Here is a 16,737-nt window from a genome sequence, read left to right on the forward strand (position 1 = left end):
AAATAAGTAACCTGGATTAACGAGCTATTTTATGGCCTTGTGGAAGCTCTTAGCCATAACTCATAAAAAAAGCAACCTCAGTTAAAGGCTCTCGGAAATAGAATGGTCTTGCGTGCCTTCCTAAAGATAGGTGATGAAGGTGCCCTCTGATAGGCTGTTCCATAAAATCAGTATGGCCAACAAGGCCTTGGCTTGAGCAGTGGAGGAACATGCAGATCCATGAGAGGGTACCATGAGTATATGTTGTCCGGAGGAATATAATTGGGGCAGAAGTTCATTTATAAAGATGCAGTCTTTCTGATATATGGGTCCCAGGTTGTGGAGGACTTTAAAAGCAGAAAACAATACCTTGAACCTGGAAGAAAATATGCAGCCAATGAAATCATTTTGAAATGGGTTATACCTTCAAAGCAGCTTGCCTTCCTTAAAGGGTGGTTTAGGGAAGTCTTAAAAGCCGATGACTCTTACTAAAATCATATTTGATCCTCTCCTTCATAGCCTGGCATAGCTAGATGTGTGTGTGTAAAGTGACTTCAAGTCGCAGCTGACTTATGGCGACCCCTTTTGGGGTTTTCATGGCAAGAGACTAACGGAGATGGTTTGCCAGTGCCTTCCTCTGCACAGCAACCCTGGTATTCCTTGGTGGTCTCCCATCCAAATACTAACCAGGGCTGACCCTGCTTAGCTTCTGAGATCTGACAAGATATATAAATCATAATAGCTAGATAGTACAGTACTATTATGATTTATATATCAATCCCGCAAAAAAGGATTGAGAATTGTACATTGGTTGGTACCTGTCTCCCCTCCTCTTTTCTTCTGCTTGCCTTGGACTGGCAGGTTTCCACCTCAAAAATAGGCGTTGGCATTTCTGAGCACGCTTTCTTATTAGGAAAGCTGAGCTGAGCACAGAGGTGGATTCCCTGCCACTTTGTCTGTCTGTAGCTGGGAAACTTCCAGGTCTGAAGTGTACAGTAGTGACCAGGGACCCGGAGGCAAAAACGGCCCTGGAAAAGGGCTCCTCCCCCCGGGAGGAGGGAAGGAAGAAGCTCTTCTTCCCTGCCTTGCACAGGGCAAGGGCTCCAGACCCTCTTCTTGCTTGGGACCCCGGGTGGCCCTGGTGTGAGGGTGGCCCCCAGGCCATTGGCCCACTGGGACTTTTCTGCCCTGAGCAGTAGCAGTTACTCCCTGTGCAGGGGAGATGAGTGGAGAGCTAGCAGTGTCTTGTGGGTTGCATAGTGGTCTCCCTTTGATCATCATGAACACATGAACACATGAAGCTGCCTTATACTGAACCAGACCCTTGGTCCATCAAAGTCAGTATTGTCTACTCAGACTGGCAGTGGCTCTCCAGGGTCTCAGGCAAAGAGGTCTTTCACATCACCTACTTGTCTAGTCCTTTTAACTGGAGATGCCAGGGACTGAACCTGGGACCTTCTGCATGCCAAGCAGATGCTCTACCACTGAGCCACGGCCCATCCCCTAACCATTGCCCTTCCCCTGCATCACTGGGACTTGAATGCACGTTGAGGTAGCCAAGCAGGAAACCTCTGTGGCTCTGTGCTGTCCATTTCGGGCCTGCTCATCCAGTCGTCAGGAGGCAGCTGCTACCTCCTACCAGGGACTAGGCAATGGGCGAGATAACTGGTGTTATCTTTATGAAGCAATTTCAGATAAACACTTTTGTTAATAAAACTGTCATTCATGGCCTACCATGGAGGTCAGGTGCTCCCGACCAGTCTTATTCAATCCTTGCTCTTTGCTCAGAACAAGTGTAGTTTAATCTTTAGAGATCTGATGATTTAAAAGGATCTGTACTCTAATAAATGTGAGAACTTCAGAACCCAGAAACTAAAATCAAGTTTTCTTAGCTTTGTGGGTGGGACTGACATTTTGAAACGTCTCAGAGGACTGGGTTACATTATTATCAGATGTAAAACCTCTGACTTGCAGGCCTCGGCTGGCAGGGCATTTTCCGGTGGCAACATTTCTTGTGATTTATGATGAACAAACCAACTCTGATAAGAACCAAGACATGACTTACAAAGCATGTTTTCAGCCCAGCTACACTCCCAAAGGTTCCCTTGTTCAGAAACCAAGTTGTAAATCGAGCATTTACTTTCCACATGATGCTAAAGGGAACAGAGACATCTTTGTGCAGGAACAAGCCGCCCTAGAACCTGAAGTGAAAGTTATTACTTGTTTCTCTTTTCCTCCTGAAATATTGCTGCCCAGATTCTGAAGAATCCAGATTTTAGCATTGTTTCCCCCCCTCCTTATAAAATAAAACACCATGTGTCGAAAGAAGTGTTCTGTCAGGACAGAATGTTTGTGTTTCATTATAAGTTTCTGGTTGATTACACAGAAGCTAGAAGAAATTTACGCTGATTGCAGGGTGGTGGAAAATTCTGCTTTTAAATGCACCCACACATGCGCTGGCAGCAGAAAGTAGAGCATAAAAACAGAGTAGTTACACATATCTCTCCTTGCAAATCCATTTATGTTAGGTTGCCTTGGACAAGGGAGGGGGTGAGAAGGGAGCACCTTGTTCTGAGAAATAAATCACTTATCCTTTCTCCCTGCATACTAGATTGCATGCTCTTTGGATGATTATACGAGATTATGGTGTTTGTCATATAGGTGCATATATGGGCATGGAAAATGTAGTTGCTTTCTTAAAGTAGCAGTGCTCTGAAGAGAAAGTACATTTACAGTTTTCAGTCATGCAAAATGTTTGAACTTTAGGTACCCTTTTAAACAAACAAACCATAAACCTTAATTTGTATCTGGGGGGTGGGGAATGCCTGATGTTGGTTATAGGCCATTTATGCATGAGAGGTTTTGCCTTGGATTTGCCGCTCTCTAGATGCACGTTTTCCCCATCCCAATTCTCCAAACTCAACAGTAAGCCCCCATGCAGAGTTTTGAGAATTGGGATGGGGAAAATGCGCATCCAGAGAGCGGCAAATCCAAGGCAAAACCTCCCATACATAAGTGGCCATAGTATAAGCAGTTGTCTACAGCTGCAAAAGTTACTGTGTATCAGAAACTGAATTCAGCATTGGAGGGACCAATAGATGTTTCTCCAGACAAGTCTTGAATTCAGACTCCTTTGAGAATTTTTTTTAAAAAATGTTGATCCTTTGATTGCCAGCTAAGCGATGTTCAATACAGGTAGAGCATTTGTGTAGCTGAGATCTTCCAGTGGCCAGGTTATTTTCAGTGTAGGTAGGTGCAGTACTGCAGTCAAAACTCTGCTCACAACCTGAGTTTGATCCCGACGGAAGTCGGTTTCAGCTAGCTGGCTCAAGGTTGACTCAGCCTTCCATCCTTCTGAGGTCAGTAAAATGAGTACCCAGCTTCTTGGAGGTAAAGTGTAGATGACTGAGGAAGGCAATAGTAAACACAAAGTCTGCCTAGTAAATGTTGTGATGTAATGTCACCCCATGGGTCAGTAGCGACCCAGTGCTTGCACAGGGGACCTTTACCTTTACCCAGGCTAGGAAATGTACATTCCTCGTGAGAACAAGTCTGTGGATGATGAGAAATCCATGTGAGTAGTTTAAAAGAGCTCATTGAGAGCTATCTACCAGCTTCACTAATGGTGAAAAATAGTCCTATCAAACTAAAAGACCTGGAAAAGATGAAGATGTCCAGTCTTGTCTGAGAAGATGCATTCATTTGTGGGTGGGTGTAAAGTGCTGTCAAGTCGCAATTGACTTATGGCAACCCAGTAGGGTTTTCAAGGCAAGAGACTAACAGAGATGGTTTGCCATTGCCTGCCTCTGCATAACAACCTTGGTATTCCTTGGTGGTCTCCCGTCCAAGTTCTAGCTAGCATGGTGTAGTGGTTAAGAGCGGTGGTTTGGAGTGGTGAAGTCTGATCTGGAGAACTGGGTTTGATTCCCCACTCTTCCATATGAGTGGCGGAGGCTAATCTGGTGAACTGGATTTGTTTCCCCACTCCTCCACGTGAAGTCAGCTGGGTGACCTTGGGCTAGTCACAGGTCTGTTAACAGCTCTCTCAGTCCCACCTACCTCACAGATTGTCTGTTGTGGGGAGGGGAAGGGAAGGTGATTGTAAGCCGATTTGAGTCTCCCTTTAGTGGTAGAGAAAGTCGGCATATAAAACCAACTCTTCTTCTTCTTTAACCAGGGCCAACCCTGCTTAGTTTCTGCGATCTGACAAGATCAGGCTAGCCCAGGCCATAGCTTAGTATAAGTTTCCCTTGTGCTGTTCAGTAAGGCCTATTCACCAAATTTCCAGACTGTTGCCCTGCAAAGACTAACTGATTTAGGAATGAACACTTCTGAGTTTATTTTTCCCCTCTGGATTTTCGATTAGTACTGAATTCTTTTGTATATGGCTCTTGTATATGTGAGTTTGGTGTATTTTTTTTTAAGCGTGCATTATACAGCTCTTCAAAGTTTTACTCTGAGATGACAAATTTTTCTGTATGGTGAACAGTACAATCCTAAAGCAGTCACATCTCTTTAAATCCGTTATCAATAGGCTGAGAAGGGTGTACCTCTGTTAGGGTTGCACTGCAAGTGTAAACAAAACTTCTGAATTTTATTTACAATGAAGTCATTGCAGTTAGTTCACTAAGACAGGAATAAGAGAAACAAGGATTGGGATAGGGCACAGTAAACTGTCATCAGAAAGGTGCAGAATCGATGTGATGTTGAAGAGAAGGGTTTGGCCTGCTAGCTGTGTGTGTGTGTGTGTAGCTGCAGCGGCGATGCCTCATTGTTATTGTGAGCTATTTTGAGACGATATTGCACGTATATGAGAAGAGACAAATGAAACTGAGGAAGTCAACAGACGGAATAGAGTATTTCTTCTAGAAGACCGTCTTTTGCCTTTGCAGCTCATTCTGGAGTGTTTCTCAAATAGAGTTTTGGTAATATTTTTGGAACCTTATGGATTTATTTTTGGAATTGTTTGGACTTACTTTGGAACCTTATGGACTAATTATTACGGACTTATTATTATATTCTGTTGAGGGGACGCTCCTCACCTTTGATACTTACCTGTAATTGGTTGTCTTTTGGCTAATCTTGTAGGATTATACAAGATTATGCAATTATACAATTGTAGGATGCAATTGTATAATAACATTGCATGTTATTATATTTAGTATTTGACACCAATGCTTGGCCGTCTATATTGATTTCATTTATTGTATTATATTTTACGTAGCTGTGCAATTTATTTTGTGTTGAATTCATTAGTGCCATGTAGCATTTCTGAAAGATTTATCACTGCAAGTCGCCGCCTGATTACTGCATTTATCCTCGCCGGATATTGGCTCCTGAGTCTTGGATGTGGGACTGAGGTTCTGTCTGTTTTTGTGTTGTGTGGATGGCAACAGCTTTGAAAAAATACCCCCAAAACTTAGATCTGCTGCTGAATTAAAAAACACGGCCGTGCCAACATTCTTGTGGTACTTGGTCAGTTTCACTGAGCTGCATGGGTTATGTGAGACAGCAAGAAAGGTATGTTCCATTTCGCGTGCCTGACATATGAGGCAGCAGTTAAAGAGTCATCTGTGTTGAAGATGCCTCTGTTAGGATGGGTCACAGCTGGATAGCTGGCCAGAAAGGCGGATAGTATATCAGAATGGACAGCTTGTCTAACCTTGCAAGCCATCGTTGAAAAATATATATTGAGCTGAAGGATGTGTGTATCTTGTCACTGCCTATAATTAAAGTAGTTTGTGTTACCACTTGGGTGAACGTGGTGAATGCCATGATACTGCTGGCAGACACATAGATTGTTATTTGTGAAGTAATACCCTTATTTCTGGAGTTGTTTACAGCAAATGTGAGATGCCTCACAGCAGCCCTTTAAGAAACATTCTTAAAATGGCTTTTAGACACTGGTGGGGGTGGGGGATAAGAACTTCTTGTTTCTGGGCTTTGCTCATTCTTATTTTCATTCTCGGGGTTCTGATGAGCCTTTAGGTTAATCATATATGACTTGAAAGCATATTTAACTTGAAAGCTATATGTAGTTTGCTGCGGCATGATATAACCTTACTGTCATGCTCTGTTGAGCTTCACCTTCTCCAGCATGTCTGTGAGTGATGCCCCAGCAATGAAGGGGGGTATTCCCTCACCCTGCTTCCCTCTCTTCCTGGCCTCTGTCTGTCCTCTGGCTTTGAGGACAAGACCTGGCCTCCTTCCTCCTTGGCTGTCTCCAGGCAGGCCTTATAAAGGAGTACCTGAGGCGAGACTTCCCCGGGCTCCCACCAATGCATCCCAAGACCCTTCAGTGACTGGCCTCCCAGCCAATTGGTTGTCATCCCTCTGCCTTCTCCAGCCTGCCATTTCCCCTCCAAGTCTTTAAAAGCCCCTCCACCTTGGCTAAGGCCCATCCCATATTTCCCCGGGCTGCTTTTGTCCTGCCGGGCTCCCTACCTGTTCCAGGGAGTCCCCAGAGGTCATCCTTCTCCCAGTCCCCATTGTTGCCCAGCCACCCCCTGCTGGCCTTCCCTGGCCTTCCCTCCCCTCCCCTGTCCATCTGATGGCAGCCAGGGACCATTGCCTGAGGCCCCTGCCACTCAAGTGAGCTGCCCTATCACAGCATGCCTGGAAGTGTAGCGGAGTTGCCGGATGCTGGGTACCCAAGGTTGGGTGGGATAAATAAATAAATTGAAAGTGAAAATATAATTTATTTAAAGCGCTATGTTAGGAAAAAAATATTTTTAAAAATAGTTAAAACAGCACAATGGCATTTCCTAATGTCGATCTACTGTAACCACATGCCAGATTTGTTTCGGCCTGTTTGGCCTTCCTCAGTGGTCAATTGAAACCCATGTAAAACATACACACATATTTACAGGTATATAGGCATATACAGGCAATTATATTTCAGACCAGGCATGTATATAGGTTGTATAGTATATTTCCAACTATACAAACATCTGGTTAGATTGTCTACAAGTTGTTATTCTGGGCAGTATATGTTTTCCATATAAAATGTGTGTGCAATTATCAACCTGGTAAAACAGCTAAAATAATTTCTTCCCAGTCATGGGCAACCTGTGAAGCTGCTCATATGTTAATCGTCTGAGAAATCCATGATCATAGAAGTGCAGTCTCTCTGGTTGGTGCTGAAGGGGAGCTAATGGCTTATCAAATCCTTCTGCTAAATCTCAAGAGAAGCATGTTTTGTCCTTTTATGGAAAGCAGAGAACCGTTTCTCCCAGCAATGCTGCTGCTGGCCAGTTTCTGTAGATGCCTGCTGCAGGCACAATTGGCCCCTTTAGCTGACCTTCCATTCCCTGGACCATGTGAGCAATGGAGGAAAGTTCCCGTGTCCTAGCAGCAGCACACTCTTATATTCTGAGCAAGCTTCTAGTAAACTGTTCTAGTAAAAAAAACTCCCCAGAAGACCAAGTGAATATGACAAACACACCCTAAAGCCTGACCAAAGATAGCCTTTGTCCCTGTGAAAGAACTTGTATTTATAACGGGAGATGTCAAGGCAAAATGCTCAGTGTGTTGGTCAAGACTTTTTGATGAATGAATATATTTCTGATGAAGAAAATACGAAGAGGTTGGCTTTTCCTTTTGCTTCATTTTGGTACTGTCTCAGCCAGTCTTTATTTGTTAAATTTATAACTCGCCCTCCCCGGCCAAGGCCATGTTCAGACCTTGCTGTCTGTATTCTCTGGTGGACTCTGCAAATTGAAAGAAGCTCCAGTCCTGAGTACCCCTTTTCAGATACACGGTCATGTGAAATCATGAGGGCATTTTTACCTGGGAAAGGTTTGGGCTTGGAACTTAAAGGGGTCAAAAAATATTTTTAAAAATCTCTTCTCTGCTTAGGGCTGCCAAGTCTGGCTTGGGAAATTCCTGGAGATTTGGGGGCTAGTGCCTGGGGAGGGACTTCAATTTCTCCTAGACTCTCTGATATACCATAGAGTCCGCCCTCTGAAGCTGACATTTTTTCCAGGGGAACCAATCTCTGTAGTCTGGAGATGTAATTCTGGAAGAACTCCAGGCCCTGCCTGGATGTTGGTAACCTTAACTCTTCCAAAGAGTAGGTGACTTGGACCAGAAGAAGAGCTTCCTAATCTTTTTCAGCTTTCTTCTTAGACTGTGGATTTTAATCTCATTGTGGTTTGGCGTTGCTCATATAACAATTTTGAGACAACTTTGGCAGAATAAGTTGGCAATAAATGTTCTTCAGCTGAACTCACAACTGTGGTCATGTTAAGAAAATTGATGCCTGTTTTCAGCTGTAGTGCTGTCTCTGAGTGTGTGTGTATGTGTGTGCTCCACATTGCATATCTTTTCAGTCTATATAACTTAATGAATGTAAGAATTCTCAGGCCTCATGAACTCTGCTAAAAGCTAATCCGTTGTTGGGATCCCTTTGTGGTTGCTCCACAATGACCAAAATGTACTTTTAGCCGATCCAGTTTTGCTGGAACTACAATTTGTAACTTTCTCCCCCCTCCCAAAGGATTGTCCAAGATCTAGTACATATATTTCCTGTGTCATTAAATCTTGGGTGTTTGGGCTTGTCAACATAGTTCCTGCCTCTTTCTCCCTCCCCCCCACCAACTATAGTGTTCAAGAAAAATTGTTGTAACATTCGTGATGTTGTTGACTGTTCTGTAATCTTGTGAGAACAATGCTGATTTGGGTCATGAAAGACTGGGGTAAATAGGGGGTTTTTTTTCACTGTTTGTCTCCACAAAGCATATTAGAAGTAAGGTTGCCATCATAAAACATGTTAGAAATAAGGTTACCAACAGGCCTGGAGAACATAAGAATATAAGCAAAACAATGCAGAATCAGACCAAGGTCCATCAAGTCTGGCAGTCTGTCACACCGTGGCCAACCAGGTTCCCCATTCCTTTAAAAAGGTAAAGAACCCCTGTGAAAGCACCAGGTCATTCCTGACCCATGGGGTGATGTCACATGCCGACGTTTACTAGGCAGACTTTGTTTACGGGGTGGTTTGCCAGTGCCTTCCCCTGTCATCTTCCCTTTACCCCCAGCAAGCTGGGTCCTCATTTTACCAACCTCAGAAGGATGGAAGGCTGAGTCAACCTTGAGCCGGCTACCTGAAACTAACTTCTGTTGGGATCGAACCCCATTTTTTTAATGGGATGTTATTTATCAGGTGATGTTATTTACTTCCATGAAATGAAAAAGCTTCAGCTGCCCACTTCCACACACTAAACCATTGCTAAAGGAAAAGGGCATTTTTCTCCAGGCCAGTTGACAACCCCAGTTACATGTTTAAAGTGCCTATCTGTTTTAAAATTTAAAGGGGGGAGGGAGAGCACAATGGACATGCCTGAATCACATATAACCTATCCGGATGTAAAAGGTAGTGTTGTTTGCTAAGGGGTTGGAAACAATGAATTTATAGTATCATGGGCCTCAATCCACTAGGTACTGTATAAAATTGAAAATCAGCTCTGCCCATTGGCTTATAGTCTAAATCAGATGAAGGCAAGATGCATGTACCTGCATGTGCACACACAGGAGAAACTAGAAAGGAAGAATTGTTAATCAGGTGTGAAAACCCAGAGTGAAGAAAATTGGATGAAAAGGCATTTCATGAGTAGGAAACTGTGTCGGGAAAAGGTATGCAGGTGGGAACAAAGAAATGTAAGTAGAAGACTGTTACCTCTACAGTGAATATGCCAAGGAGGAACATATAAACTGAGAAGATGATGTAGAGTGGGAGCAACCATGGGAATATTTGAAAGTTAAGTACTTGAAGCTTAGAGCAAAGATGAGAAGAACGTGGAAACCAATGCAGAATACAGTACAAAGATGAATGAGCAAGACTGTGGTTAGTTGGCTAACTCTTCTACTGCTACCTAGAAGAATGAGAAAAATACCTGTATCGGTAAACAAGATTTGCTACTGTCACTTGTCACTTTGTCAGGTTTAACTGTAAAAACTAGCCATAAGTATTGAGCTTCTTGAATTGGGTCATAATTACACATACTCCATGCACCAGCATACTGTGGCTGGTTTAATATTGTGGTACTGCTGCATGTGCTCCAAAATTGATGTTTTTTAGTGATGGATTAATGTTAAATCTGGAATAGTAGGAGCCCCGTGGCGCAGAGTGGCAAGCTGCAGTACTGCAGTCAAAATCTCTGCTCACGACCTGAGTTTGATCCCGACAGAAGTTGGTTTCAGGTAGCCGGCTCGAGGTTGACTCAGCCTTCCATCTTTCTGATGTCGGTAAAATTAGTACCCAGCTTGCTGGGGGTAAAGGAAAGATGACTGGGGAAGGCATTGGCAAACCACCCCGTAAACAAAGTCTGCCTAGTAAATGTCGGGATATGACCCGGTGTTTGCACAGGGGACCTTTACCTTTTAGAATATCCAGTCTGTGTTCTGAGCATCCATGGCAAACCCAGATTAAAGGAATAATAGTTCTGCTCAACAGTTTGCCCAAGTCTTCCTTATTAAGAAAAACACTTTCATATCCTTTACACAGTTCCAATGAGTTGGGTTCATTGTGTGAAATGTACAAATGGAGAACTGGGTGTAGTTGTATGCACACTCCATTTAGTTTGCCTTTAGCCAGGGTGAAGTATTAGTCTGGGCAGTAGGAAAATAAAGTGAAAGCGGCATGTTAACGGTGATCTTACTGAATGGTAATAGCAGTAACATGGAGTTGTGACAGATCCAGCATGGTTTAGTGGTTAAGAGCATTGGTGAGGAGTGGTGGACTCTATTCTGGTGAACAGAGTTGGTTTCCTCACTCCTGCACATGAAGCCAGCTGGGTGACCTTGGGCTAGTCACAGTTCTCTTAGAGCTCTCTCAGCCCCGCCTACCTCATAGGGTGTCTGTTGTGGGGAGGGGAAGGGAAGGAGATTGTAAGCAGGTTTGATTCTCCCTTAAGTGGTAGAGAAAGTCGGCATATAAAAACCAACTCTTCTTCCTCTTCTTCTTCATCAGTCAGATCTGTCCATAAGGATGTTGACTCGTCATTCGGCAAGTGGTTCTGAGAACTGGGTCCATTCAAATTCACTTCACTGCCATCAGTGGAGAACATCTGCTCTTCCAGATGGAGTTTATCATAGAACCCGCAGGGTGGGGGTGGCGGGGAATAATCTGGCACAGGATATTGGTTCATATTGAAGCTTCATTTTAAGCAGTTGCTTGAGAAAGGGAAGGACTGTGGATTTGGTATACTTCCCGCTGGCTGATTTGTTGAGAAGTATCAAATGTTAGAGAGATATAAAGTTTGATTTAAATTAAATGTCTCTAGGGGAATCTTAGTTCCGCTCCCTGGATTACAATTTTAGTTTCCACAAGTCTCTTGTGTGAAGACACTGGGTCTCTGCAGAGGAGTTCCTGAGTTCTCTGCAAACCTGCATCTGTCTTGAGTAACCACTTGTGGATAATAAGCTCTTCCTCAGTCCTGATTTTGGGAGAGTAGTAATTAAAAAAAAAACATTGGGGGGAAAGTCCTTATTTTTATTTTACTGTTAAGGTAATCAAATAGTAGATAATATTTCCCTTACCGCTGGCTCACACATTATGTTGCAACAAACTTGGGTTGGCCACCAAGTATACACTTGGCAAGGAGCCACAGTAACATTTGTTTGCTCTTTAGTATCTGTGTGATGCACAGGACAACACTGACACTTTTTAGATGAATGCTGAAAAACCAAAATCCTGTCCCTAAAACATAATATGAACCCTCCTCAAATTTTGTTTTTAAAAATTACCAGCAGTTGCACTCCTTGCCAAAGGTAAATGAGAAGACACAGGTAAATAAAGTAGCGTTCAGGACACGGAATAAAATACATGTGGGATTGAATCCAGGTATTGATTCATTACCTTGGAAAAGATGATAGGATCTTCTACTGCAGGCCCACAATATCAATATCTGGGATCAGTTTTAAGGCTGTTTAGCTCATGGTTCAATTTATGTCCATGACTAAATAACAAAGACAGAAATCATAATAATGTGTTCTATTAGGAATAGCAAATGGAAACTGTTATCATGGCTGGGCTTCAAGTTAGCTTGCTGAAAGACTCAGATTCTGTGCTTAAATGAAATAAAAGTCAGATATTTTGTTTTAACTTTTCTTGGCATACCTGTTCACAAAAGCTGCAATCCTAAACCCATTTTCTAGGGAACAAGTCTAACTGAACTTTGTGGTACCTAATTCTGAGTAGACATACATAGGATTGTATTGATGTGTTCCCATACATGGGGCTATTTGCATTTCCCACCCTATCCCTAGGCTTCAGCAGTTCAGTTGCGTAAGAAATGAAAAATGTGTTAATATATTAAACAGTATATGTATGTGTTTATGCTGAAGTAGACACCTGCTTATTATCCTCAGTAAACTTGTCCAGATTCACATTTTATTTCCCATCGAAATGGAGGATGTCCCGGGAAAGGATGTTCCAAAGCTGTTGCCAGCTCTAGAAATAATGGCAGGACAAAGCAGAGAAGGCTGCCTTCTGAAGAACGGGATGGGAATTGTAGCAGACACACCTCAGGCCTTATTTTTTTTATAAATAGTCCTAAAATCAGAGCTAGGGTTGCCAACCTCCAGGTAGTATCTGGATATCTCCTGCTATTACAACTGATCTCCAGCCAATAGAGATCAGTTCACTTGGAGAAAATGTCCGCTTTGGCAATTGGACTCTATGGCATTGAAGTCCTTCCCCTCTCCAAACCCCACCCTCCTCAGGCTCCATCCCAAAAACCTCCCACCAGTGGCAAAGAGAGACCTGGCAACCCTAATCAGAGCTCAAATCTCATTCATGGCAAATACCCATGTAGCAAAAAATAGCAACCTTCCAATCATACCACCCTTTAGCTGTCCTATGTAAACCTAAGATATTTTTAAAAAAATTCTGAAGGTTGTATTAAAACTGGTGTCAAATGATAGTTTTTTGCTACAGTATAAAGTCTCACTGTTTGGGGGCACATGGCAATTTATAAAGGACCTGTAAATGAAAACTTCAGCACTGCCAAATGAACACAGATATTTTATGAGGTTTCTTTTCATTCCATTGTGCAACATGTTTTATGTGGGGGAGGGCAGGAGACGTTCTTTAAAAAGTTCCCAAGGTTGTTGCAAAAGCAGATATGAAAGCAATTCCCACAACTGTTTCACCACTTTAAGCTGCTGATAAAGTAACTATCTGTATCTTAGTGTTTTGCATTTAGTGTTCTGCATGTAGGTGAGCAAGCATATCTCTTGTTAACTAGCCAAGTACTGTTGAATGTAAACGGGCTGTGAGCATCTTTGAACTTCTCTCGGGATTTCTACATCTGACTGCATTCATTCATTCTCTCTCTAACTCTCTCTCTCTCTCCCCCTCCCTCTCAATCCTGATTCCTGAGATGTTTTGATATTACAGTAGCCCACTGACTCTGCCAATTTATTGTAAGCAATGTAGCTGCCACTAGTTTGCCTGTTCTATGTTGTTCGCACACCTCTGGGGTCTCTCTCACTTGTGAGAGACAGAATATTCCCCCGTAGTTATGTGGGACAAGAAGATGTTCCACAGAGCCAGCTTGATGTGTTTGTTAAGAGTGGCGGACTCTAATCTGGAGAACTGGGTTCGATTCCCCACTCCTCCACATGAAGCCTGCTGGGTGACCTTGGGGTAGTCACAGTTCTCTCAGAACTCTCTCAGCCCCACCTACCTCACAAGGTGCCTGTTGTGGAGGGGGGGGAGGGAAGGTGATTGTAAGCCGCTTTGAGACTGCTTTCGGTAGAGAAAAGCAGGGTATAAAAACCAGCTCTTCTTCTTCAGAGGAACATTCCACAGACCATTCGGATCCAATCTCACCTATGTATGCCCCACATCACAAACAATAATAGTCTCCCAGTACAGTTGACATTGAGGTCCCTGCCCTCAAGCTTATGAACCAAAAGACAAGGAAAGAGAAGTGGAAGGAAAAGCTAGAGGAGAGAGACTGGTCTGACAATGTCAGAATTGAACATATGCTGGAATAATGCTGATTGCCCTCCCATCCTCTCATGAAGAACACTAGCAAAAAGCAATCTTTCAGTGGCCCGTAGATCTCTCTAGTGATAGGTGTGGAATAGAGGAAGCAAACATTTTGAAGCTGCTGTTTCCCTGCCCGATGGGTTGAGGGCAGACTGGTCTTTCCCTTGTTGTGGTATTTTTCCTGGGTAGACTGCATCATCCCAGTTGTCCTTAGACTTCTGGTAGAGGCTAGAATATCTTCCCTCCTCATGTGTAGTATCTGGACAGCTGGCATAGAAGAGCACTTGTTGGCAGAGAGGGGAAGGAAAGCCTGTTTCCTGTGACTGCTCATTCTCTGGTTGATGGCTGGCAGAGATGGGTTTCGAGGGAGGCCTTGGAGCAATGTAGTCCTTGGGGATGCCTTTTAGAATATGAGGTCTGTGAACAACTCTTGTGTAATTAAGCCCCTACTTGATATTGATGCTTTTCAAGCTTTCAAACTGGTGCTTTCAGGTGAAAATGTAATGGTTAGAGACGAGTGTCAGACTAGGATCTGGGAGACCCAGGTTCAAATACCTACTCTGCCACAGAAGCTTGCTGGGTGACCTTGGGGCAGTCACACATTGTCAGCCTAACTTACCTCACAGGGTTGCTGTGAAGGTGAAACGGAGGAGAGGACAATGATGTAAGCTGCTTTGGGTCCCATAGGGGAGAAAGGCAGGGTATAAATGAAATAAATAAATAAACAAATGTGCCATTCTTCTGTATACAGTAGAGCAAGAGAAGAAGATAACTGTAGAACTAGTGCAGCGGTGGGGAACCTTTTTCCTGCCAAGGGCCATTTGCACATTTATAACATCATTCGGGGGCCATACCAGGTGTAGATCTCCCGGTGGGGGGGGAGAGGCTAGGGTTGCCAGGTCTCCGGCCACCACCTGGAGGTTGGCAACCCCAGGGGAGGCCATGCAGAGAAGGCCTGGAGGGCGCCTCCACTCCCCCCCCAGGCGGGAGGGCAGCCAGTGGGAAGCCTGAGCAAACGAGGTAGGGGGATGCAGCCCGCAGTCGATCAGCAAGGGAGGAAGGAAGGAAAACAGAGAAAGAGGAAAAGGGAGAGGGGGAGAAAGAAAAGGACGGAGGGAGACAGACAAAGAAAGAGACAGAAAGAGAGGGAGAGAGAAAAGCCTTCCCCCCCACACACACACACACCTGCCGGCCCCACGCGACCTGGCCCCAGGCTCCATGCCTTCCCACCCCCAGAGTCCACAAAAGGCCCCCCGAAGCCTGATTGGCTCCTGCGCGCATGCTCTGCCGCCAGGAGCCGTGGGCCTCTTCCCCCCCCCTTGCTGCTCAACAGCCGACAGGCAGCAAGAGGGGCTTACAGTGTGCCCCAGCATTCCTGCACGCTGCGGTGATAGGGGGCAGCCTTGGGGGAAGCGTCCCTCCCCCTCCTCTTGCCGACCAACAGCCGTCAGTCGGCAAGAGGAGGTCCAAAGGGCGCCGCAGAGCCCCTGCAAGCCGTGGCCCCAGGAACACCCTCAGGGAGGGCCGCCCTGTGCTGCGCCTCCACAGCGGGGGCCCGGAGCTCCCGAGGGCCACAAAAATGTCCTTGGGGGCTGCATACGCCCCCCAGGCCTGAGGTTCCCCATCCCTGAACTAGTGGAATGTTTCCTATTGTGGTTTCAAAAGGGGGATTGTTGTAGAATTAAACATGTGCTTTAGTTGAGCAGGTTCAACCTTTTGGCGGCTGGTGCAATTTTTTGGGTTTAGTGCAATATTCATCTTGTATTCAGTGTGTTGCACAAGGAAATACCTTTTTCTTCTCGATGAGCATTATTGAGGAAGACAGGGAGGAAAGGATATTAACAGAACCCATTTCATATAAGTAAAAACAGTTATATCTGTTAAAATGATGCTCGCATGGTCCCAACAATATGTGCATTTATCTACTCAGTAGTGGGACATAGAAGTTCCTATGCCCTTGCTTGAAACTATTTTACAAGGAGCAGCAGTAAGATGCCCAAACAGTTAATATTTGCATCAGGTTTCTGTGCCCCCATTCAATGAGGTGAGTGGCTATGAAGGACAGAGCTTTATCTGTAAGGACACTGAGCCTCCGGAACTTCCACCCTGCTATGTCCATAGCACATAAAGTTTTAGGAATCCAATGAAAACATTTTATTTTCCTGGCAGTTGGTAATAAGAACATTTTCTGGTTGTTTTTCTCCATTTTTATCTTGTTTTAGGCCAGAGGTGTCAGACATAATGCCCGATTCGGCCCCTTGAGAACTCTTATCCGGCCCACGAGCCAACTGAAGCAGCCACCCTCTCCCCACACTCTTGATCTGGGCTGGTGAGGCATGGCCTGGTCCAACCAAGTGACATTTATGTCATATCTGGCCCTCATAACAACCCTACTTCAGGGGCAGGACAGCATCCTATCCGTCACGCTATGTACTTTAAACCTGATGCCTCTGTTGCTAAAGAATTTATACTGCTGTTTTTTCCCCCATTCTCCTTTAATGTTTTGTTTTTTAATGTCTGTTCTTGATTTATTGTGTGTACCACCGAAAGAGGCTTTTCACTGAAGGGGTGTAGAAATAACTATTCTCAAGCAAACCAACATTTCTTCCTTTCCTGGATTTCTTGTATTCATATCTGATCTGTTTTCTTTCAAAGGGACCTGTGTGAAGTGCAACAAAGGTGTTTATGGAGCAAACCAGGCTTGCCAGGCCATGGGGAATCTCTACCATGATGGATGCTTTACCTGTGGCGCATGTAGTAAG

General features: G+C 44.3%; 1 protein-coding gene across 1 annotated transcript in view; it reads left to right on the plus strand.

Moving 5' to 3' along the window:
* The window catches only part of LIMD1 (LIM domain containing 1), a 52,136-nt gene that overhangs the window by 11,244 nt on the left and 24,155 nt on the right, over positions 1-16,737 (plus strand). The window contains exon 2 of the mRNA XM_056857942.1: positions 16,631-16,732. Within this exon, the coding sequence (XP_056713920.1) occupies positions 16,631-16,732 (102 nt within the window). The remainder of the gene's footprint in view (positions 1-16,630; positions 16,733-16,737) is intronic.

Source organism: Euleptes europaea, chromosome 11, assembly GCF_029931775.1.
Source record: "Euleptes europaea isolate rEulEur1 chromosome 11, rEulEur1.hap1, whole genome shotgun sequence".
NCBI classification, from domain to species: Eukaryota; Metazoa; Chordata; class Lepidosauria; order Squamata; family Sphaerodactylidae; genus Euleptes; species Euleptes europaea.